The sequence below is a fragment of the Eucyclogobius newberryi genome, unplaced genomic scaffold, assembly GCF_026437365.1.
Source record: "Eucyclogobius newberryi isolate DKJ021-1_F unplaced genomic scaffold, fEucNew1.0.hap1 SCAF_18, whole genome shotgun sequence".
NCBI lineage: Eukaryota > Metazoa > Chordata > Actinopteri > Gobiiformes > Gobiidae > Eucyclogobius > Eucyclogobius newberryi.
Window position 1 is genome coordinate 1,160,227 of NW_027315812.1, and position 24,317 is coordinate 1,184,543.

A 24,317-nucleotide genomic window follows, 5' to 3' on the forward strand; every position below is an offset into this window, starting at 1 on the left:
ACCCTCATAGTCATGACGACTCCACCCTCATCACCACGACAACACCACCCTCATCACCATGACGACGCCACCCTCATCACCATGACGACACCACCCTCATCACCATGACGACACCACCCTCATCACCATGACGACGCCATCCTCATCACCATGACGACGCCACCCTCATCACCATGACGACGCCACCCTCATCACCATGACGACACCACCCTCATCACCATGACGACGCCACCCTCATCACCATGACGACGCCACCCTCATCACCATGACGACGCCACCCTCCATCACCATGACGGTACCACCCTCATCGTCATGACGGTACCACCCTCATCACCATGACGACACCACCCTCATCACCATGACGGTACCACCCTCATCGTCATGACGACACCACCCTCATCACCATGACGACACCACCCTCATCACCATGACGACACCACCCTCATCACCATGACGACACCACCCTCATCACCATGACGGTACCACCCTCATCACCATGACGACACCAACCTCATCACCATGACGACACCACCCTCATCACCATGACGACACCACCCTCATCACCATGACGACACCACCCTCATCACCATGACGACACCACCCTCATCGTCATGACGACACCACCCTCATCACCATGACGACACCCCCCTCATCACCATGACGACACCACCTCATCGACATGATGACGCCACCCTCATTACCATGACGACGCCACCCTCATCACCATGACGACGCCACCCTCATCACCATGACGACACCACCCTCATCACCATGACGACACCACCCTCATCACCATGACGACGCCACCCTCATCACCATGACGACACCACCCTCATCACCATGACGGTACCACCCTCATCACCATGACGACGCCACCCTCATCACCATGACGACACCACCCTCATCACCATGACGACACCACCCTCATCACCATGACGACGCCACCCTCATCACCATGACGACGCCACCCTCATCACCATGACGACACCACCCTCATCGTCATGACGACACCACCCTCATCACCATGACGACACCACCCTCATCGTCATGACGACACCACCCTCATCACCATGACGACACCACCCTCATCACCATGACGACACCCCCCTCATCGTCATGGCGACACCACCCTCATCACCATGACGACACCACCCTCATCACCACGACGACACCACCCTCATCACCATGACGACACCACCCTCATCGTCATGACGACACCACCCTCATCACCATGACGACGCCACCCTCATCACCATGACGACGCCACCCTCATCACCATGACGACACCACCCTCATCACCATGACGACGCCACCCTCATCACCATAACGACACCACCCTCATCACCATGACGACACCACCATCATCACCATGACGACACCACCCTCATCGAAATCCATCACCTCCTCCATCACCTCCTCCTTCACCTCCTCCATCACCTCCTCCATCACTTCTTCCATCACCTCTTCCATCATCTCCTCCATCACCTCCTCCTTCACCTCCTCCATCACCTCTTCCATCACCTCCTCCGTCACCTCCTCCGTCACCTCCTCTGTCACTTTCTCCATCACCTCCTCCATCACCTCTTCCATCACCTTCTCCATCACCTCCTCCTTCACCTCCTCCATCACCTCCTCCTTCACCTCCTCCATCACCTCTTCCATCACCTCCTCCTTCACCTCCTCCATCACCTCCTCCTTCACCTCCTCCATCACCTCTTCCATCACCTCTTCCATCACCTCCTCCATCACCTCTTCCATCACCTCCTCCATCACCTCCTCCACCACCTCTTCCATCATCTCCTCCATAACATCCTCCATCACCTCCATCACCTCTTCCATCACCTCCTCCATCACCTCCTCCATCACCTCCTCCATCACCTCCTACTTCACCTCCTCCATCACCTCTTCAATCACCTCCTCCATTACCTCCTCCATCACCTCCTCCATCACCTCCTCCATCACCTCTTCTATCACCTCCTCCATCACCTCCTCCGTCACTTCCTCCATCACATCCTCCATCACTTCCTCCATCACATCCTCCATCACCTCCTCCATCACCTCCATCACCTATTCCTTCACCTCCTCCATCACTTCCTCCTTCACCTCCTCCATCACCTCTTCCATCACCTCCTCCTTCACCTCCTCCATCACCTCCTCCGTCACCTCCTCCTTCACCTTAACTTCATCCGTCACCTCCTCCGTTACTTCCTCCATCACCTCCTCCATCACCTCTTTCGTCACCTCCTCCGTCACCTCCTCCATCACCTCCTCCATCACCTCTTCCATCACCTCCTCCATCACCTCCTCCATCACCTCCTCCATCACCTCCTCCATCACCTCTTCAATCACCTCTTCCATCACCTCCTCCATCACCTCCTCCATCACCTCCTCCATCACCTCCTCATCCATCACCTCCTCGTCACCTCCTCCATCACTTCCTCCATCACCTCCTCCATCACCTCCTCATCCATCACCTCCTCATCCATCACCTCCTCGTCACCTCTTCCATCACCTCCTCATCACCTCTTCCGTCACCTCCTTCACTTCCTCCATCACTTCCTCCATCACCTCCTCCATCACCTCCTCGTCACCTCCTCCATCACCTCCTCCATCACCTCTTCATCACCTCTTCCATCACCTCCTCCATCACCTCCTCAATCACCTCCTCCATCACTTCCTCCATCACTTCCTCCATCACCTCCTCCGTCACCTCCTCCATCACCTCTTCCGTCACCTCCTCCGTCACATCCTCCATCACCTCCTCCACCTCCTCCTTCACCTCCTCCTTCACCTCTTCCATCACCTCCTCGTCACCTCCTCCATCACCTCCTCCATCACCTCCTCCTTCACCTCTTCCATCACCTCCTCCGTCACCTCCTCCGTCACCTCCTCCATCACCTCCTCCATCACCTCTTCTATCACCTCCTCCATCACCTCCTCCGTCACTTCCTCCATCACATCCTCCATCACTTCCTCCATCACATCCTCCGTCACCTCCTCCATCACCTCCATCACCTATTCCTTCACCTCCTCCATCACTTCCTCCTTCACCTCCTCCATCACCTCCTCCATCACCTCTTCCATCACCTCCTCCGTCACCTCCTCCGTCACCTCCTCCATCACCTCCTCCATCACCTCTTCTATCACCTCCTCCATCACCTCCTCCGTCACTTCCTCCATCACATCCTCCATCACTTCCTCCATCACATCCTCCGTCACCTCCTCCATCACCTCATCACCTCTTCCATCACCTCCTCCATCACTTCCTCCTTCACCTCCTCCATCACCTCCTCCGTCACCTCCTCCGCTACTTCCTCCATCACCTCCTCCATCACCTCCTCCGTCACCTCCTCCGTCACCTCCTCCGTCACCTCCTCCATCACCTCCATCACATCCTCATCACCTCTTCCATCACCTCTTCCATCACCTCTTCCATCACCTCCTCCATCACCTCCTCCATCACCTCTTCCATCACCTCCTCCATCACCTCCTCCATCACCTCTTCCATCACCTCCATCACCTCCTTCATCACCTCCTCCATCACCTCCTCCATCACCTCCTCCGTCACCTCCTCCGTCACCTCCTCTGTCACTTTCTCCATCACCTCCTCCATCACCTCTTTCATCACCTCCTCCTTCACCTCCTCCATCACCTCCTCCTTCACCTCCTCCATCACCTCTTCCATCACCTCCTCCATCACCTCCTCCTTCACCTCCTCCATCACCTCCTCCTTCACCTCCTCCATCACCTTTCATCACCTCTTCCATCACCTCCTCCATCACCTCCTCCTTCACCTCCTCCATCACCTCCATCACCTCCATCACCTCCTCCATCACCTCCTCCATCACCTCATCCATCACCTCCTCCATCACCTCTTCTATCACCTCCTCCGTCACTTCCTCCATCACATCCTCCATCACATCCTCCATCACCTCCTCCATCACCTCCATCACCTATTCCTTCACCTCCTCCATCACTTCCTCCTTCACCTCCTCCATCACCTCCTCATCACCTCTTCCATCACCTCCTCCTTCACCTCCTCCATCACCTCCTCCTTCACCTCCTCCATCACCTTTCATCACCTCTTCCATCACCTCCTCCATCACCTCCTCCTTCACCTCCTCCATCACCTCCATCACCTCCATCACCTCCTCCATCACCTCCTCCATCACCTCATCCATCACCTCCTCCATCACCTCTTCTATCACCTCCTCCGTCACTTCCTCCATCACATCCTCCATCACATCCTCCATCACCTCCTCCATCACCTCCATCACCTATTCCTTCACCTCCTCCATCACTTCCTCCTTCACCTCCTCCATCACCTCTTCATCACCTCTTCCATCACCTCCTCCATCACCTCCTCAATCACCTCCTCCATCACTTCCTCCATCACTTCCTCCATCACCTCCTCCGTCACCTCCTCCATCACCTCTTCCGTCACCTCCTCCGTCACATCCTCCATCACCTCCTCCACCTCCTCCTTCACCTCCTCCTTCACCTCTTCCATCACCTCCTCGTCACCTCCTCCATCACCTCCTCCATCACCTCCTCCTTCACCTCTTCCATCACCTCCTCCGTCACCTCCTCCGTCACCTCCTCCATCACCTCCTCCATCACCTCTTCTATCACCTCCTCCATCACCTCCTCCGTCACTTCCTCCATCACATCCTCCATCACTTCCTCCATCACATCCTCCGTCACCTCCTCCATCACCTCCATCACCTATTCCTTCACCTCCTCCATCACTTCCTCCTTCACCTCCTCCATCACCTCCTCCATCACCTCTTCCATCACCTCCTCCATCACTTCCTCCTTCACCTCATCACCTCTTCCATCACCTCCTCCATCACTTCCTCCTTCACCTCCTCCATCACCTCCTCCGTCACCTCCTCCGCTACTTCCTCCATCACCTCCTCCATCACCTCCTCCGTCACCTCCTCCGTCACCTCCTCCGTCACCTCCTCCATCACCTCCATCACATCCTCATCACCTCTTCCATCACCTCTTCCATCACCTCTTCCATCACCTCCTCCATCACCTCCTCCATCACCTCTTCCATCACCTCCTCCATCACCTCCTCCATCACCTCTTCCATCACCTCCATCACCTCCTTCATCACCTCCTCCATCACCTCCTCCATCACCTCCTCCGTCACCTCCTCCGTCACCTCCTCTGTCACTTTCTCCATCACCTCCTCCATCACCTCTTTCATCACCTCCTCCTTCACCTCCTCCATCACCTCCTCCTTCACCTCCTCCATCACCTCTTCCATCACCTCCTCCATCACCTCCTCCTTCACCTCCTCCATCACCTCCTCCTTCACCTCCTCCATCACCTTTCATCACCTCTTCCATCACCTCCTCCATCACCTCCTCCTTCACCTCCTCCATCACCTCCATCACCTCCATCACCTCCTCCATCACCTCCTCCATCACCTCATCCATCACCTCCTCCATCACCTCTTCTATCACCTCCTCCGTCACTTCCTCCATCACATCCTCCATCACATCCTCCATCACCTCCTCCATCACCTCCATCACCTATTCCTTCACCTCCTCCATCACTTCCTCCTTCACCTCCTCCATCACCTCCTCATCACCTCTTCCATCACCTCCTCCATCACTTCCTCCATCACCTCCTCCGTCACCTCCTCCGTCACCTCCTCCGTCACCTCCTCCGTCACCTCCTCCGTCACTTCCTCCATCACCTCCTCCATCACTTCTTCCATCACCTCCTCCGTCACCTCCTCCATCACCTCTTCCATCACCTCCTCCATCACCTCCTCCATCACCTCTTCCATCACCTCCTCCATCACCTCCTCCATCACCTCCTCCATCACCTCTTCAATCACCTCTTCCATCACCTCCTCCATCACCTCCTCCATCACTTCCTCCATCACTTCCTCCATCACCTCCTCCATCACCTCCTCCATCACCTCCTCATCCATCACCTCCTCGTCACCTCTTCCATCACCTCCTCCATCACCTCTTCCGTCACCTCCTTCACTTCCTCCATCACTTCCTCCATCACCTCCTCCGTCACCTCCTCCGTCACCTCCATCACCTCTTCAATCACCTCTTCCGTCACCTCCTCCGTCACATCCTCCATCACCTCCTCCACCTCCTCCTTCACCTCTTCCATCACCTCCTCCGTCACCTCCTCCATCACCTCCTCCATCACCTCTTCAATCACCTCCTCCATTACCTCTTCCATCACCTCCATCACCTCCATCACCTCTTCCATCACTTCCTCCATCACCTCCTCATCCATCACCTCCTCGTCACCTCTTCCATCACCTCCTCCATCACCTTTTCCGTCACCTCCTTCACTTCCTCCGTCACTTCCTCCATCACCTCCTCCGTCACCTCCTCCATCACCTCTTCCGTCACCTCCTCCGTCACATCCTCCATCACCTCCTCCACCTCCACCTCTTCCGTCACCTCCTCCATCACCTCCTCCATTACCTCTTTCATCACCTCCTCCATCACCTCCTCCATTACCTCTTCCGTCACCTCCTCCATCACCTCTTCCATCACTTCCTCCATCACCTCCTCGTCACCTCTTCCAGGCCGTGTGACTCATGAACACTGTCACTTTCTGCTCTTCATCTTTAAATGTTCTGAACATTTAAATATTTTTTTATTCATAGAACCTGTAACGCTCCCGTGACTCCCTCTGGTGGTCAGAGCCTGTAACGCTCCCGTGACTCCCTCTGGTGGTCAGAGCCTGTAACGCTCCCGTGACTCCCTCTGGTGGTCAGAGCCTGTAACGCTCCCGTGACTCCCTCTGGTGGTCAGAGCCTGTAACGCTCCCGTGACTACCTCTGGTGGTCAGAGCCTGTAACGCTCCCGTGACTACCTCTGGTGGTCAGAGCCTGTAACGCTCGCGTGACTCCCTCTGGTGGTCAGAGCCTGTAACGCACCTGGACTGACTATTCAATTCTATTTTTGTGATGCACAAAATCACAATTCGTTTCCTCGACAGTAAAAAACAGATGAAACAATGTTCAGAGTCCTCTGCCCTTAGCCCCTCCCCCTGGAGGTGAAGAGATCTAACTCACGGATAAATATAATAAACGACACAAACACAATGTTTTGTAGATTTTATCAGTTTTTCTTGACGTGATCAACACAAAACAGGTTCAAGTCGACATTTGGCCCTTTGGCCTTTTCACCTTTAATAAAGACATTTTATCTCTTTAACCCTTAAACATCCGTTTAAAGCTTTATTTTGGACGTTCTCACGTTTTTCATATTCAAACCGTTATAAATCTAGAGCTGAGATACTGGTCAGCCATTGGACGGGGGGCGTCATGTGACCTGTTGGCTGGCTCTGATTGGCCGCAGATGAGGAAGTCCTCTCTCGTTAGACGTCTTCGTTAGCGTGTTTGTTGTTAGTCGTCAGAGTCGGGTTTGAGCGGACGATCGTCTTCACTGTTCACGGGAAACGTCTTCTTCCCTCGTCTCTGAACGTGATCCTCGTTTCTCTTCTCCAGCGCCACGATCTGCACAGGAAGTGAGGTCAGCACACACAGGAAGTGAGGTGAGCACACACAGCTCAGAGGGAGGAGCTTGTACCTGGGACATGAAGCCGGCCTCGTCGTCGCAGATGGACAGATCCAAACCTGAGACAGCGTTAAACAAGTGGAACTCACTCAGAGCGTCGGACACGCCCCTGCGCCGGAAGAACTGAACACAACAACAACAACAACAACAACAACAACAACAACATCAGTGGCTGAAGCGTCTGGGGAGAGAAGTTCTTCGACACTGAGAACATTAAAGCTGTTTAACTTTTGTAATCGAGCTTTAGATTGGTTTAGATGAGTGTGTGACACGTCCAGGGGGCCCGGGGGGCCCCGAGGGCCCATTTTGGGTCTGCTACTTTTCTGCTCATGTCAGAAATGTGCGAAGACACTAAATGTGTCCAAACAGGCCGTTGCCATGACGACTTCCTCTGGAGAGTCACATTCAGACATATTCTCTCTTCAGTCACATGTGTTTCAATATTAGATTCATCGTTGCAGAGTTCAGTTTGTCGTCGTTACCGTGGCGACGTTCCGACAGTCTCTGAAGAGGAACTCCAGTCCGTGAGGATGAGTCGGCTCCACGGACTGGCTCACATCGATCACCCAAACCTGAAACACCACCAAGTGTTAGAGCTGGGGCCCGTCCGGCCCCTCCCCCTCTGGCCCCTCCCCCTCTGGCCCCTCCCCCTCTGGCCCCTCCCCCTCTGGCCCCTCCTCTTACCTTCCCCTGGTGCCACAGCAGGTTGTACTCGCTCAGATCAGCGTGGACCAGATTACACTCAGAGAACATGGTCTTCATCATCTGAAAACACCAGAGTCAGTGAAGCAGCACGTCCCTGTCCCTTATCCCGCCCCCTGTCCCTTATCCCGCCCCCTGTCCCTTATCCCGCCCCCTTGTCCCCGTCCCTCACGTGCAGGACTTGGTGGTAGGCCGTGGTCATGTCGTCCTCGTTCAGTCTGGCGTCCTTGAGTTTTGGCGCTGGGACGTGTCCTGCTCCGATGAAGGACATGACGAGGACGTGTTTCTTCAGCAGAACCACATCAGGACACGAGATGTGGGCCCGCCTCAGTCTGGAACCAGAACATGAACACGTGGTCAGGGCGTGGTCAGGGCGTGGTCAGGACGTGGTCAGGACATGGTGAGGACGTGGTCAGGACGTGGTCAGGACGTGGTCAGGACATGGTGAGGACGTGGTCAGGACGTGGTCAGGGCGTGGTCAGGACGTGGTCAGTACCTGGTCAGGACGTGGTGAGGACGTGGTCAGGACATGGTCAGGGCGTGGTCAGTACCTGGTCAGGAGGTGGTCAGGACATGGTCAGGGCGTGGTCAGGGCGTGGTCAGTACATGGTCAGTACCTGGTCAGGAGGTGGTCAGGACATGGTCAGGGCGTGGTCAGGGCGTGGTCAGGGCGTGGTCAGTACATGGTCAGTACCTGGTCAGGAGGTGGTCAGGACATGGTCAGGGCGTGGTCAGGGCGTGGTCAGTACATGGTCAGGAGGTGGTCAGGACATGGTCAGGGCGTGGTCAGGGCGTGGTCAGTACATGGTCAGTACCTGGTCAGGAGGTGGTCAGGACATGGTGAGGACATGGTCAGGGCGTGGTCAGTACCTGGTCAGGTTGTGCATCTCCTTCTCCGCCCACAGGCGGATCACCTTCCTGGGGTTGAGTTTGCTGAATCGTTCCTTAAAGCGATAATCGTCTTTGATGTAGCGGTCGCGGTTCTTAAACTCGTTCAGAGTCGTTTTAAACACTTTCAGCACCACCTCCGACGGAACAGGCTCCTCCTCCAGGCTGTGGGCGGGACAGAGAGAGACTTAATACATGCCCCGCCCCCTCGTGCACACAGGCCCCGCCCCTCACCTTCCCCCGTCGGCGTGGAACACCACGGACTCTTTCCCGGTGCTGATGCAGCCGTTAATATTCTCCAACACGCCGGAGCTCACCATCTTATACATGAGGAGGCGAGTGCGAGGGTCCACGGCCTGTTCCTATGGCAACAGAGGCAACACACATGAGGCCGCGCCCACATCACACATGAGTCCACGCCTTCAGTCACACACACAACATGAGGCCACGCCTTTAGTCACACACACACACATCACAGAGGCCACGCCTTCAGTCACACACACAACATGAGGCCACGCCTTCAGTCACACACACACACATCACAGAGGCCACGCCTTCAGTCACACACACAACATGAGGCCACGCCTTCAGTCACACACACAACATGAGGCCACGCCTTCAGTCACACACACATCACAGAGGCCACGCCTTCAGTCCCACACACAACACAGAGGCCACGCCTTCAGTCCCACACACAACATGAGGCCACGCCTTTAGTCACACACACATCAGAGGCCACGCCTTCAGTCCCACACACATCACAGAGGCCACGCCTTCAGTCCCACACACAACATGAGGCCACGCCTTCAGTCACACACACATAACATGAGGCCACGCCTTCAGTCCCACACACAACATGAGGCCACGCCTTCAGTCACACACACATAACATGAGGCCACGCCTTCAGTCCCACACACATCACAGAGGCCACGCCTTCAGTCCCACACACAACATGAGGCCACGCCTTTAGTCACACACACACAACATGAGGCCACGCCTTTAGTCACACACACACCTCACAGAGGCCACGCCTTCAGTCCCACACACATCACAGAGGCCACGCCTTCAGTCACACACACAACATGAGGCCACGCCTTCAGTCACACACACATCACAGAGGCCACGCCTTCAGTCACACACACATCACAGAGGCCACGCCTTCAGTCACACACACAACATGAGGCCACGCCTTCAGTCACACACACATAACATGAGGCCACGCCTTCAGTCCCACACACAACATGAGGCCACGCCTTCAGTCACACACACATAACATGAGGCCACGCCTTCAGTCCCACACACAACATGAGGCCACGCCTTCAGTCCCACACACATCACAGAGGCCACGCCTTCAGTCCCACACACAACATGAGGCCACGCCTTTAGTCACACACACAACATGAGGCCACGCCTTTAGTCACACACACACATCACAGAGGCCACGCCTTCAGTCCCACACACATCACAGAGGCCACGCCTTCAGTCACACACACAACATGAGGCCACGCCTTCAGTCACACACACATCACAGAGGCCACGCCTTCAGTCACACACACAACACAGAGGCCACGCCTTCAGTCACACACACAACATGAGGCCACGCCTTCAGTCACACACACATCACAGAGGCCACGCCTTCAGTCCCACACACATCACAGAGGCCACGCCTTCAGTCACACACACAACATGAGGCCACGCCTTCAGTCACACACACATCACAGAGGCCACGCCTTCAGTCCCACACACAACACAGAGGCCACGCCTTCAGTCACACACACATCACAGAGGCCACGCCATTAGTCCCACACACATCACAGAGGCCACGCCTTCAGTCCCACACACATCACAGAGGCCACGCCTTCAGTCCCACACATCACAGAGGCCACGCCTTTAGTCACACACACAACATGAGGCCACGCCTTTAGTCACACACACAACATGAGGCCACGCCTTTAGTCACACACACAACATGAGGCCACGCCTTTAGTTACACACACAACATGAGGCCACGCCTTTAGTCACACACACAACATGAGGCCACGCCTTTAGTTACACACACAACATGAGGCCACGCCTTTAGTCACACACACAACATGAGGCCACGCCTTTAGTCACACACACAACATGAGGCCACGCCTTTAGTCACAGACAGAACATGAGACCACGCCTTTAGTCACACACACAACATGAGGCCACGCCTTCAGTCACACACACAACAAACATGAGGCCACTTTGACCTTAATATAGTGACTCAACCAACACGAGCAGAGGTCAACGGTCAAAGGTCTGGTGTGTGGTGCAGATGTGGAGGTGCTACGTACGGCGGTGGAGTGCTCCTTCTTGTCATGCACTCGAGCGCTGCGTCTCTGCTCACTGTGCACGTGCTCCTTCAGAGAGTTAAACACCTGATTGGACAACTTCAGATCCATCCCCAAACCATCTCCAACCTGCACCTCCGGAGCAAACTGTGGAGAGACCAGGAGAAGGAGGTCAGAGGAGCAAACTGTGGAGAGAGACCAGGAGAAGGAGGTCAGAGGAGCAAACTGTGGAGAGACCAGGAGAAGGAGGTCAGAGGAGCAAACTGTGGAGAGAGACCAGGAGAAGGAGGTCAGATGAGCAAACTGTGGAGAGACCAGGAGAAGGAGGTCAGAGGAGCAAACTGTGGAGAGAGACCAGGAGAAGGAGGTCAGAGGAGCAAACTGTGGAGAGAGACCAGGAGAAGGAGGTCAGAGGAGCAAACTGTGGAGAGAGACCAGGAGAAGGAGGTCAGAGGAGCAAACTGTGGAAAGAGACCAGGAGAAGGAGGTCAGAGGAGGTCAGAGGTGGTCCCGAGAAGAGGTCGTTAGAAGGAGGTCAGAGAAGGTCAGGAGAAGAGGTCGTCAGAAGTAGGAGGTCAGAGGTCAGGAGAAGGAGGTCAGGAGAAGAGGAGGTCAGGAGAAGGAGGTCAGAGGAGGTCAAGAGAAGGAGGTCAGAGGAGGTCAGTGTGTTGTCTCACATGGTCCATTCTGGCCGTGTTCTTGCGTCCACACACGACCTCGTCATGTTTGGTGGTGATGTTCTTTCCTTTTCCCACAAAACCTTTACGAGGAGTCATCTGAGGCTTCACTGCAGCACAAACCACATCATTAGCACCTTATTACTTTATTATTTTATTATTGTATTACTTTCTTATGTTATTACTTTATTATTTAATGAAGCATCGTCAAGTTTTCGCCTTTTTGACTCCAGGACGAAAAAAACAAAGTGTTCTTAGTCTCGCCACCTCCCTCAGAGGAGGTGCAGTTCCATACCTGGCCTGTAGGAGGTGCATGTAGGAGGTGCAGTTCCATACCTGGCCTCTAGGAGGTGCATGTAGGAGGTGTCGTTCCATACCTGGCCTGTAGGAGGTGTCGTTCCATACCTGGCCTCTAGGAGGTGCATGTAGGAGGTGTCGTTCCATACCTGGCCTGTAGGAGGTGCATGTAGGAGGTGCAGTTCCATACCTGGCCTGTAGGCGGTGCATGTAGGAGGTGTCGTTCCATACCTGGCCTGTAGGAGGTGCAGTTCCATACCTGGCCTCTAGGAGGTGCATGTAGGAGGTGTCGTTCATTACCTGGCCTGTAGGAGGTGCATGTAGGAGGTGCAGTTCCATACCTGGCCTGTAGGAGGTGCATGTAGGAGGTGCAGTTCCATACCTGGCCTGTAGGAGGTGCAGTTCCATACCTGGTCTGTAGGAGGTGCATGTAGAAGGTGTAGTTCCATACCTGGCCTGTAGGAGGTGCATGTAGGAGGTGCAGTTCCATACCTGGCCTGTAGGAGGTGCATGTAGGAGGTGTAGTTCCATACCTGGCCTGTAGGAGGTGCATGTAGGAGGTGCAGTTCCATACCTGGCCTGTAGGAGGTGCAGTTCCATACCTGGTCTGTAGGAGGTGCATGTAGGAGGTGCAGTTCCATACCTGGCCTGTAGGAGGTGCATGTAGAAGGTGTAGTTCCATACCTGGCCTGTAGGAGGTGCATGTAGGAGGTGCAGTTCCATACCTGGCCTGTAGGAGGTGCATGTAGGAGGTGCAGTTCCATACATGGCCTGTAGGAGGTGCATGTAGAAGGTGTAGTTCCATACCTGGCCTGTAGGAGGTGCATGTAGAAGGTGTAGTTCCATACCTGGCCTGTAGGAGGTGCATGTAGGAGGTGCAGTTCCATACCTGGCCTGTAGGAGGTGCATGTAGGAGGTGTAGTTCCATACCTGCCCTGTAGGAGGTGCATGTAGGAGGTGTAGTTCCATACCTGGCCTGTAGGAGGTGTAGTTCCATACCTGGCCTGTAGGAGGTGCATGTAGGAGGTGTAGTTCCATACCTGGCCTGTAGGAGGTGTAGTTCCATACCTGGCCTGTAGGAGGTGCATGTAGAAGGTGTAGTTCCATACCTGGCCTGTAGGAGGTGTAGTTCCATACCTGGCCTGTAGGAGGTGCATGTAGAAGGTGTAGTTCCATACCTGGCCTGTAGGAGGTGCATGTAGGAGGTGTAGTTCCATACCTGGCCTGTAGGAGGTGTAGTTCCATACCTGGCCTGTAGGAGGTGCATGTAGGAGGTGTAGTTCCATACCTGGCCTGTAGGAGGTGTAGTTCCATACCTGGCCTGTAGGGGTCGTGCCTGGTGTCCTGCCAGTCCACCTCGTCCTCAGAGCTGTCACTGTCCTCGTAAGGATGGACCATGCGGTAATTCTCAAAGGAAATGGACACTGGACAGAAGAGAGGGGTCAGAACAGAGGGGTCAGAACAGAGGGGTCAGAATAGCACTTCCTGTCTTAATCGTGGACTTCCTGTCTTAATCGTGGACTTCCTGTCTTAATCGCGGACTTCTCGGTTCATCGCGGACTTCCCGTCTTAATCGTGCACTTCCCGCCATAATCGCACACTTCCCGTCATAATCGCGCACTTCCCGTCATAATCGCGCACTTCCCGTCATAATCGCGCACTTCCCGTCATAATCGCGCACTTCCCGTAATAATCGCGCACTTCCCGTCATAATCGCAAACTTCCCGTCTTAATCGTGCACCTTCCCGTCTTAATCGGGCACTTCCCGTCTTAATCGCGGACTTCCCGTCTTAATCGTGCACCTTCCCGTCATAATCGCGCACTTCCCGTCATAATCGCGCACTTCCCGTCATAATCGCGCACTTCCCGTAATAATCGCGCACTTCCCGTCATAATCGCGGACTTCCCGTCTTAATCGTGCACCTTCCCGTCTTAATCGGGCACTTCCCGTCTTAATCGCGGACTTCCCGTCTTAATCGTGCACCTTCCCGTCTTAATCGTGCACTTCCCGTCTTAATCGGGCACTTCCCGTCTTAATCGCGCACTTCCCGTCATAATCGCGGACTTCCCGTCTTAATTGTGCACCTTCCCGTCTTAATCGGGCACTTCCCGTCTTAATCGGGCACTTCCCGTCTTAATCGCGCACTTCCCGTCATAATCGCGGACTTCCCGTCTTAATTGTGCACCTTCCCGTCTTAATCGGGCACTTCCCGTCTTAATCGGGCACTTCCCGTCTTAATCGCGCACTTCCTGTTTAATCGCGCACTTCCTGTTTAATCGCGGACTTCCCGTCTTAATCGTGAACTTTCCGTCTTAATCATGCTCTCCTGTTTAAAGATGCCATAACGTGCTTTTGTTCACGTTTCGTAGTCTATCCTAAGTGTATCATTGATAATAATAAGTGTTGTGCAACACCCTTAACATAATAGTTCAGAAATATCACCCAGACCTTGGACCCTTCACCAACCCGGAAATGCAGACGGCTTGGTTTGATATTCGCCCCCACCCTTGCGAAGAGCCATCTGGCTCCCCGGCCCAACCCGTGACGTAGTCTCAGAGCGCGCGTGTGCCCCGCCCACCCGTGACGTAGTCTCAGAGCGCGCGTGTGCCCCGCCCACCCGTGACGTAGTCTCAGAGCGCGCGTGTGCCCCGCCCACCCGTGACGTAGTCTCAGAGCGCGCGTGTGCCCCGCCCACCCGTGACGTAGTCTCAGAGCGCGCGTGCCCCGCCCACCCGTGACGTAGTCTCAGAGCGCGCGTGTGCCCCGCCCACCCGTGACGTAGTCTCAGAGCGCGTGTGCCCCGCCCACCCGTGACGTAGTCTCAGAGCGCGTGTGCCCCGCCCACTCGTGACGTAGTCTCAGAGCGCGCGTGTGCCCCGCCCACCCGTGACGTAGTCTCAGAGCGCGCGTGTGCCCCGCCCACCCGTGATGTAGTCTCAGAGCGCGTGTGCCCCGCCCACCCGTGACGTAGTCTCAGAGCGCGCGTGTGCCCCGCCCACCCGTGACGTAGTCTCAGAGCGCGTGTGCCCCGCCCACCCGTGACGTAGTCTCAGAGCGCGCGTGTGCCCCGCCCACCCGTGACGTAGTCTCAGAGCGCGTGTGCCCCGCCCACCCGTGACGTAGTCTCAGAGCGCGCGTGTGCCCCGCCCACCCGTGACGTAGTCTCAGAGCGCGTGTGCCCCGCCCACCCGTGACGTAGTCTCAGAGCGCGCGTGTGCCCCGCCCACCCGTGACGTAGTCTCAGAGCGCGTGTGCCCCGCCCACCCGTGACGTAGTCTCAGAGCGCGCGTGTGCCCCGCCCACCCGTGACGTAGTCTCAGAGCGCGCGTGTGCCCCGCCCACCCGTGACGTAGTCTCAGAGCGCGCGTGTGCCCCGCCCACCCGTGACGTAGTCTCAGAGCGCGCGTGTGCCCCGCCCACCCGTGACGTAGTCTCAGAGCGCGCGTGTGCCCCGCCCACCCGTGACGTAGTCTCAGAGCGCGTGTGCCCCGCCCACCCGTGACGTAGTCTCAGAGCGCGCGTGTGCCCCGCCCACCCGTGACGTAGTCTCAGAGCGCGCGTGTGCCCCGCCCACCCGTGACGTAGTCTCAGAGCGCGCGTGTGCCCCGCCCACCCGTGACGTAGTCTCAGAGCGCGCGTGTGCCCCGCCCACCCGTGACGTAGTCTCAGAGCGCGCGTGTGCCCCGCCCACCCGTGACGTAGTCTCAGAGCGCGTGTGCCCCGCCCACCCGTGACGTAGTCTCAGAGCGCGTGTGCCCCGCCCACCCGTGACGTAGTCTCAGAGCGCGCGTGTGCCCCGCCCACCTGTGACGTAGTCTCAGAGCGCGTGTGCCCCGCCCACCCGTGACGTAGTCTCAGAGCGCGTGTGCCCCGCCCACCCGTGACGTAGTCTCAGAGCGCGCGTGTGCCCCGCCCACCCGTGACGTAGTCTCAGAGCGCGCGTGTGCCCCGCCCACCCGTGACGTAGTCTCAGAGCGCGTGTGCCCCGCCCACCCGTGACATAGTCTCAGAGCGCGCGTGTGCCCCGCCCACCCGTGACGTAGTCTCAGAGCGCGCGTGTGCCCCGCCCACCCGTGACGTAGTCTCAGAGCGCGCGTGCCCCGCCCACCCGTGACGTAGTCTCAGAGCGCGCGTGTGCCCCGCCCACCCGTGACGTAGTCTCAGAGCGCGTGTGCCCCGCCCACCCGTGACGTAGTCTCAGAGCGCGTGTGCCCCGCCCACTCGTGACGTAGTCTCAGAGCGCGCGTGTGCCCCGCCCACCCGTGACGTAGTCTCAGAGCGCGTGTGCCCCGCCCACCCGTGACGTAGTCTCAGAGCGCGCGTGTGCCCCGCCCACCCGTGACGTAGTCTCAGAGCGCGTGTGCCCCGCCCACCCGTGACGTAGTCTCAGAGCGCGCGTGTGCCCCGCCCACCCGTGACGTAGTCTCAGAGCGCGTGTGCCCCGCCCACCCGTGACGTAGTCTCAGAGCGCGCGTGTGCCCCGCCCACCCGTGACGTAGTCTCAGAGCGCGTGTGCCCCGCCCACCCGTGACGTAGTCTCAGAGCGCGCGTGTGCCCCGCCCACCCGTGACGTAGTCTCAGAGCGCGTGTGCCCCGCCCACCCGTGACGTAGTCTCAGAGCGCGCGTGTGCCCCGCCCACCCGTGACGTAGTCTCAGAGCGCGTGTGCCCCGCCCACCCGTGACGTAGTCTCAGAGCGCGCGTGTGCCCCGCCCACCCGTGACGTAGTCTCAGAGCGCGTGTGCCCCGCCCACCCGTGACGTAGTCTCAGAGCGCGCGTGTGCCCCGCCCACCCGTGACGTAGTCTCAGAGCGCGCGTGTGCCCCGCCCACCCGTGACGTAGTCTCAGAGCGCGCGTGTGCCCCGCCCACCCGTGACGTAGTCTCAGAGCGCGCGTGTGCCCCGCCCACCCGTGACGTAGTCTCAGAGCGCGTGTGCCCCGCCCACCCGTGACGTAGTCTCAGAGCGCGCGTGTGTCCCGCCCACCCGTGATGTAGTCTCAGAGCGCGCGTGTGCCCCGCCCACCCGTGACGTAGTCTCAGAGCGCGCGTGTGCCCCGCCCACCCGTGACGTAGTCTCAGAGCGCGCGTGTGCCCCGCCCACCCGTGACGTAGTCTCAGAGCGCGCGTGTGCCCCGCCCACCCGTGACGTAGTCTCAGAGCGCGTGTGCCCCGCCCACCCGTGACGTAGTCTCAGAGCGCGTGTGCCCCGCCCACCCGTGACGTAGTCTCAGAGCGCGCGTGTGCCCCGCCCACCTGTGACGTAGTCTCAGAGCGCGTGTGCCCCGCCCACCCGTGACGTAGTCTCAGAGCGCGTGTGCCCCGCCCACCCGTGACGTAGTCTCAGAGCGCGCGTGTGCCCCGCCCACCCGTGACGTAGTCTCAGAGCGCGCGTGTGCCCCGCCCACCCGTGACGTAGTCTCAGAGCGCGTGTGCCCCGCCCACCCGTGACATAGTCTCAGAGCGCGCGTGTGCCCCGCCCACCCGTGACGTAGTCTCAGAGCGCGCGTGTGCCCCGCCCACCCGTGACGTAGTCTCAGAGCGCGTGTGCCCCGCCCACCCGTGACGTAGTCTCAGAGTGCGCGTGTGCCCCGCCCACCCGTGACGTAGGCCCCACAGCTGTCCATAGATAGATAGATAGATAGATATCGAATGATCGATATCTATCTATCTATCTATATCTATATCATAGTAGAAAAAGATATAAGTTCAGGTCCACAGAGTGCCGTGCATCTCCATCTTGAAGCCTCTAATCACTCGTTTGAAGACGGTGAGGTGAAGGTTTTAAGCAGGAGAAAAGATGGTTTGAAAGAGGAGTTAAGGAAGCTATTTTTGTTAAAAAAGAAAGACCTTCTTTAAACAGAAACGGAGGGCTAAGATTCAACCTTCCTGTAGTTTACAATGGGATCCTGAACCCCTGGAGAGGTAGAGGACCAGTACCAGGACATTTAGATGTTAATCAGGTCCTCAGGGTGAGCCAGGGTCTCACAAAGACAAAGAGGAGACTAATAGGTTTGAATAGGCTCGGTAGATACCAAGAGGGTAAGTTTCTGTTGTAACAAACAACTCTTTCCTCTTCAGGAGGCTCCGCCCAATGGGCTGGACTTACCACAGAATAGTATAAATATCGGAGTTCTCGACCTAAATTCTTTTATTGACAATGACTCTTGGATGAGAGTCGAAACGTCTATTTTTTCTAACTGAGTCCAGATGAAACAACTGAAGCTTTTTCTACGATGGAACACGCCTGGACGAATGAGGGATATATCTATATATAGATATATCTATATCTATATCTATATATAGATATATGTCCATCGCGCTCTTATTTCCTGGTTTTTCGGTATCGGATAGAACTTCCCTCCGTCTATTTTCCCGTTGCTGCATCAACTGCCACATAAACCTTCACCATTGTGATAATAGTAAAGAGTGTGATATCATGAATGACATTTTGGGCCTCTTTGAACCGTGTTTCCTCGTAAATCGAAGCAGAAAAACTCCGGAATGGGCTTGTGGGGAGACAGCAGCGCGGAGCCGGGGGGAAGGGGGCGGGAGGCGGCAGGCAGGAGGGGAGGGGGGTGGAGAGGGGGGATGGTGACGCGTGCTTGCCCTTATGACGGGGTCTTGCACCCACCCACCGTCAGTTTGGAGATTTGAGGAAAGGAGATAGTCTGTACTATAGCTAAACACGGCAGGAATCAATCTAAAAAACACTCTGGACATATATGAAGCACAAATAGCAGTGTAAGAAGGTTAAAAGCTCTGAAAAGTCGATTTTGCATGTTATGGGACCTTTAATCGTGGACTTCCCTGTTAACCTGTTACCACCCACCTGTCCGCCGGCGAGCATTTTCTATATCTCAAATATTCTCTTACATCATCACTTTTATTTCCGTGGTCAATACCAGCAAGCCATACATCATTTTAAAGCTTATTTTCTCAACAAAACGAATATGTCATTGATTTACATTGAATAATATGCCCCAAGAAGCAATTGCCAATAGTTTGTGAGAAAGTCTCAACTTTTACAAACGCATGTCCTGTTTGCTGTTTATGACGGACGAAACGGCTTTAATTCTGTACATCCTTGTGCTCAGTCTGTCCGTAAGGAACCATTGAAAAACAATATCCACTTGTATTTTTCCTGAAGTTTTCCCATTTTGAGATATTGTCAAGTAAACAAACTTTTCTTCGTTTCTCGCCGGACGAGAATGCGCTTGTCCGGCGCATTTCTCCGTCCATAACAAATGACCTGTTCGACCTATAAAATAATGTTAAAGACGTAGCAGGCTTTGATTGACATATTATTCTATCCAATCAGATTAGCTTTCGAAAGAGGGGCGGGACAAAGGCCTTATTGACACAGAATCTTCTGTATTCTCGTGCGTAAGGCTCCGGGAAGGCTGTAAAGAGCCAGATTTCACGGCAGGATTTTGCGCATAACGTTTTCTGAGTTTATTAGCCTTTTGGACGTGCATTTTGTTAGATATATGTATTATTATACCAATACAAAAATAAAATAAAAATATTATAATTTTTTTTTTTTTTTTTAACCTCTATATGGGAAATTCATGGGTAAACTCATTTACACATTTTCACATATATTGTTTTTAGCAGTTATAATTGCTATTAGTGGCCTACAAAACATCAAAATGTATGTTTTATGATCATAGAGGAGCTAAAATTGTAATAAAACAGTTTGGCACAGTTGGCACATATTTGGATCACTTGTTCCGAATATACTTTTTGATACAAAAAGGTCAACAGCACCAAAATGCCTGTTCCTAGAGATCTGAAACTGTACACAGTTGTTGTCATGACAACAGCATGTACAGTGAACAGCATATGCACACAATAAAGTATGTCCTGCTCAGGACCATTACAGATGGACAATATTCAGGCGAGATTAAAAAAGGATGTTTTGTTTATGTTTGGGCCTCTGTAGTGTAAGTTCTGAAGCCCTAACAGTGTTCATGTGCACATCTGCAGAAACTAGAAGGCCTAAGCTTTCTAATGATGCATCACACTCACATGTGGAACATAAGATCCTCTTTTAATAAGCAATGCCATTTGGGTCCAACCATTGTGCACAGGGCGAAAGAGGTGGATGGTAACAGGTTAATCGTGCACTTCCTGTCTTAATCGTGCACTTCCTGTCTTAATCGTGCACTTCCTGTCTTAATCGTGCACTTCCTGTCTTAATCGTGCACTTCCCGGTTAACCGTGCACTTCCCGGTTAATCGTGCACTTCCCGGTTAATCGTGGACTTCCCGGTTAATCGTGGACTTCCCGGTTAATCGTGGACTTCCCGGTTAATCGTGGACTTCCCGGTTAATCGTGGACTTCCTGGTTATAGACACACCTTTGCTGTCTCCGTTGAACTTTCGCTCCTCCCTCTTGAGTTGGTCGTCAAACTCTCGGTCGAACTGCATCTGAAGCATCTGAGCCAACATCAGGTCTGAGTCGGTCTCCGGGCCGTCCTCCAGGGGGCGCTCCAAGACCAGCCTGAGGCACATCAGGGGACAGAACTATGAGACGCCATCTACTGGCAGCATGGTGACGAGACGGAATGAGATGAGGGACAAGGTAATGAAGATGAGGGACAGAGTGATGAAGATGAGGGACAGAGTGATGAAGATGAGGGACAGAGTGATGAAGATGAGGGACAGAGTGATGAAGATGAGGGACAGAGTGATGTGATGAGGGACAGAGTGATGAAGATGAGGGACAGAGTGATGAAGATGAGGGACAGAGTGATGAAGATGAGGGACAGATGAGGGACAGAGTGATGAAGATGAGGGACAGAGTGATGAAGATGAGGGACAGAGTGATGAAGATGAGGGACAGAGTGATGAAGATGAGGGACAGAGTGATGTGATGAGGGACAGAGTGATGAAGATGAGGGACAGAGTGATGAAGATGAGGGAGAGTGATGAAGATGAGGGAGAGTGATGTGATGAGGGACAGAGTGATGAAGATGAGGGACAGAGTGATGAAGATGAGGGACGGAGTGATGAAGATGAGGGACAGAGTGATGAAGATGAGGGACAGAGTGATGAAGATGAGGGACAGAGTGATGAAGATGAGGGACAGAGTGATGAAGATGAGGGACAGAGTGATGTGATGAGGGACAGAGTGATGAAGATGAGGGACAGAGTGATGAAGATGAGGGACAGAGTGATGAAGATGAGGGACGGAGTGATGAAGATGAGGGACAGAGTGATGAAGATGAGGGACAGAGTGATGAAGATGAGGGACAGAGTGATGAAGATGAGGGACAGAGTGATGAAGATGAGGGACAGAGTGATGTGATGAGGGACAGAGTGATGAAGATGAGGGACAGAGTGATGAAGATGAGGGACAGAGTGATGAAGATGAGGGACAGAGTGATGAAGATGAGGGACGGAGTGATGAAGATGAGGGACAGAGTGATGTGATGAGGGACAGAGTGATGAAGATGAGGGACAGAGTGATGTGATGAGGGACAGAGTGATGAAGATGAGGGACAGAGTGATGAAGATGAGGGACAGAGTGATGAAGATGAGGGAGAGTGATGAAGATGAGGGAGAGTGATGAAGATGAGGGACAGAGTGATGAAGATGAGGGACAGAGTGATGAAGATGAGGGACGGAGTGATGAAGATGAGGGACAGAGTGATGAAGATGAGGGACAGAGTGATAAAGATGGACAGAGTGATGAAGATGAGGGACAGAGTGATGAAGATGAGGGACGGAGTGATGAAGATGAGGGACAGAGTGATGAAGATGAGGGACAGAGTGATAAAGATGGACAGAGTGATGAAGATGAGGGACAGAGTGATAAAGATGGACAGAGTGATGAAGATGAGGGACAGAGTGATGTGATGAGGGACAGAGTGATGAAGATGAGGGACAGAGTGATGAAGATGAGGGACAGAGTGATGAAGATGAGGGACAGAGTGATGAAGATGAGGGACAGAGTGATAAAGATGGACAGAGTGATGAAGATGAGGGACAGAGTGATGAAGATGAGGGACAGAGTGATGAAGATGAGGGACAGAGTGATAAAGATGGACAGAGTGATGAAGATGAGGGACAGAGTGATGAAGATGAGGGACAGAGTGATGTGATGAGGGACAGAGTGATGAAGATGAGGGACAGAGTGATAAAGATGGACAGAGTGATGAAGATGAGGGACAGAGTGATGAAGATGAGGGACAGAGTGATGTGATGAGGGACAGAGTGATGAAGATGAGGGACAGAGTGATAAAGATGGACAGAGTGATGAAGATGAGGAACAGAGTGATAAAGATGGACAGAGTGATGAAGATGGACAGAGTGATGAAGATGAGGGACGGAGTGATGAAGATGAAGGACAGAGAGATGAAGATGATCATAATTACTCAGAGGGTTGGATGAAGAGCACGTTCTCCTCGTCCAGTTGTTTGGCCAGCTCTTCACTCATGACGTCAGACAGCGAGGAGGCAGGGGGCGCCACTGAGACACAAGCCCACGGACTCTGAAGCAAACACACATTACGTCACCATCTGAAGCCCCTCCCCTAGAGGAGGAGTCTGCTCCAGATGCCCCACCTCAGACTCGTCTGCAGATCATCTGCCTGAGGACTCTCTCCGCTCCGCTCTAGATGAACCTCCCTCTTCTCCGCTCTAGATGAACCTCCCTCTCCGCTCCGCTCTAGATGAACCTTCCTCTCCGCTCTAGATGAACCTGCCTCTTCTCCGCTCCAGATGAACCTGCCTCTTCTCCGCTCTAGATGAACCTCCCTCTTCTCCGCTCTAGATGAATCTCCCTCTTCTCCGCTCTAGATGAACCTCCCTCTTCTCCGCTCCAGATGAACCTGCCTCTTCTCCGCTCTAGATGAACCTCCCTCTTCCCCGCTCTAGATGAACCTGCCTCTTCTCCGCTCTAGATGAACCTCCCTCTTCTCCGCTCTAGATGAACCTCCCTCTTCCCCGCTCTAGATGAACCTCCCTCTTCTCCGCTCTAGATGAACCTCCCTCTTCTCCGCTCTAGATGAACCTCCCTCTTCTCCGCTCTAGATGAACCTCCCTCTTCTCCTTGAAGTTAAATGCGTTTATTGTGACGTCACTGCGTCAGACGTGTCCAGACATGTCCACTACAGCCACGCCCACCCCGTGACGTCACCGAGCCTCAAACTAAAGTTATTTCATCAAATGAAATTGATTTGAAAGATTGTTGTGATTAAATGTGTTTAATAATTCAGATAAATAAGTGAAGCTGAATATTAAAATAACATTATCAGGGTTAAATCATGTAAGAGTTCAGAGTGAGTTTAAATGTGTTTAATCTCTGCAATATTAAACATGTTTCTGTAAATGTCAGTTTTATTAAACACCATTTTCACACATATTTCACCAATATTCAGCCTGAGTCAATAAAGTGTCACGTCTGAACGAGCTAAGTCAAGCTAATGCTATTTCTAGATTTTGTAAATTATTGAGTGTGTGTATATGAGTTATATATATAATGTCCAGACCCGGGGACATGTCCAGACCCGGGGACAGGTCCAGACCCGGGGACATGTTCTTACCTTTGGAGCCGCGAGCCCAGCTTGATCCATGATTTTATGAGTGTTTTTTACGCGTTTGTTGGAGAAAAAGAGAGATGCTAGTTAGCCTCGGAGCTAACGTGAAGCTAACGTGAAGCTAGCAGAGAAGTACGGCACAAAAATCTCACTTTCAAAGGGCAAAACAGAGACTTTTCCACGTGACAGGCACAAAACGCGGCAGCTCCGACTTCACTTCACGCGATTATAAAGTTCCACAAAACGAGTTATAGGTTTTAGAGCGAGTTTTAAAGGTTTAAAACGAGGTAGTTTAAAGAGACGTGAGCTCAGCGTCAGCGAAGG

The 24,317-nt window shown here is 54.2% G+C and overlaps 1 protein-coding gene across 1 annotated transcript; it reads right to left on the reverse strand.

Moving 5' to 3' along the window:
• Positions 1-7,276: 7,276 nt before the first annotated feature.
• riok3 (RIO kinase 3 (yeast)) lies at positions 7,277-24,317 on the reverse strand. The gene is made up of 13 exons (XM_072450377.1): positions 24,000-24,317; positions 22,831-22,946; positions 20,812-20,954; positions 13,767-13,874; positions 12,154-12,263; positions 11,480-11,623; positions 9,393-9,520; positions 9,141-9,323; positions 8,443-8,602; positions 8,253-8,333; positions 8,051-8,140; positions 7,581-7,691; positions 7,277-7,507 (listed from the first exon to the last, which is right to left on the reverse strand). The coding sequence occupies exons 1-13, from the start codon at positions 24,027-24,029 to the stop codon at positions 7,397-7,399; spliced, it is 1,515 nt and encodes a 504-aa protein (XP_072306478.1). The 5' UTR covers positions 24,030-24,317; the 3' UTR covers positions 7,277-7,396.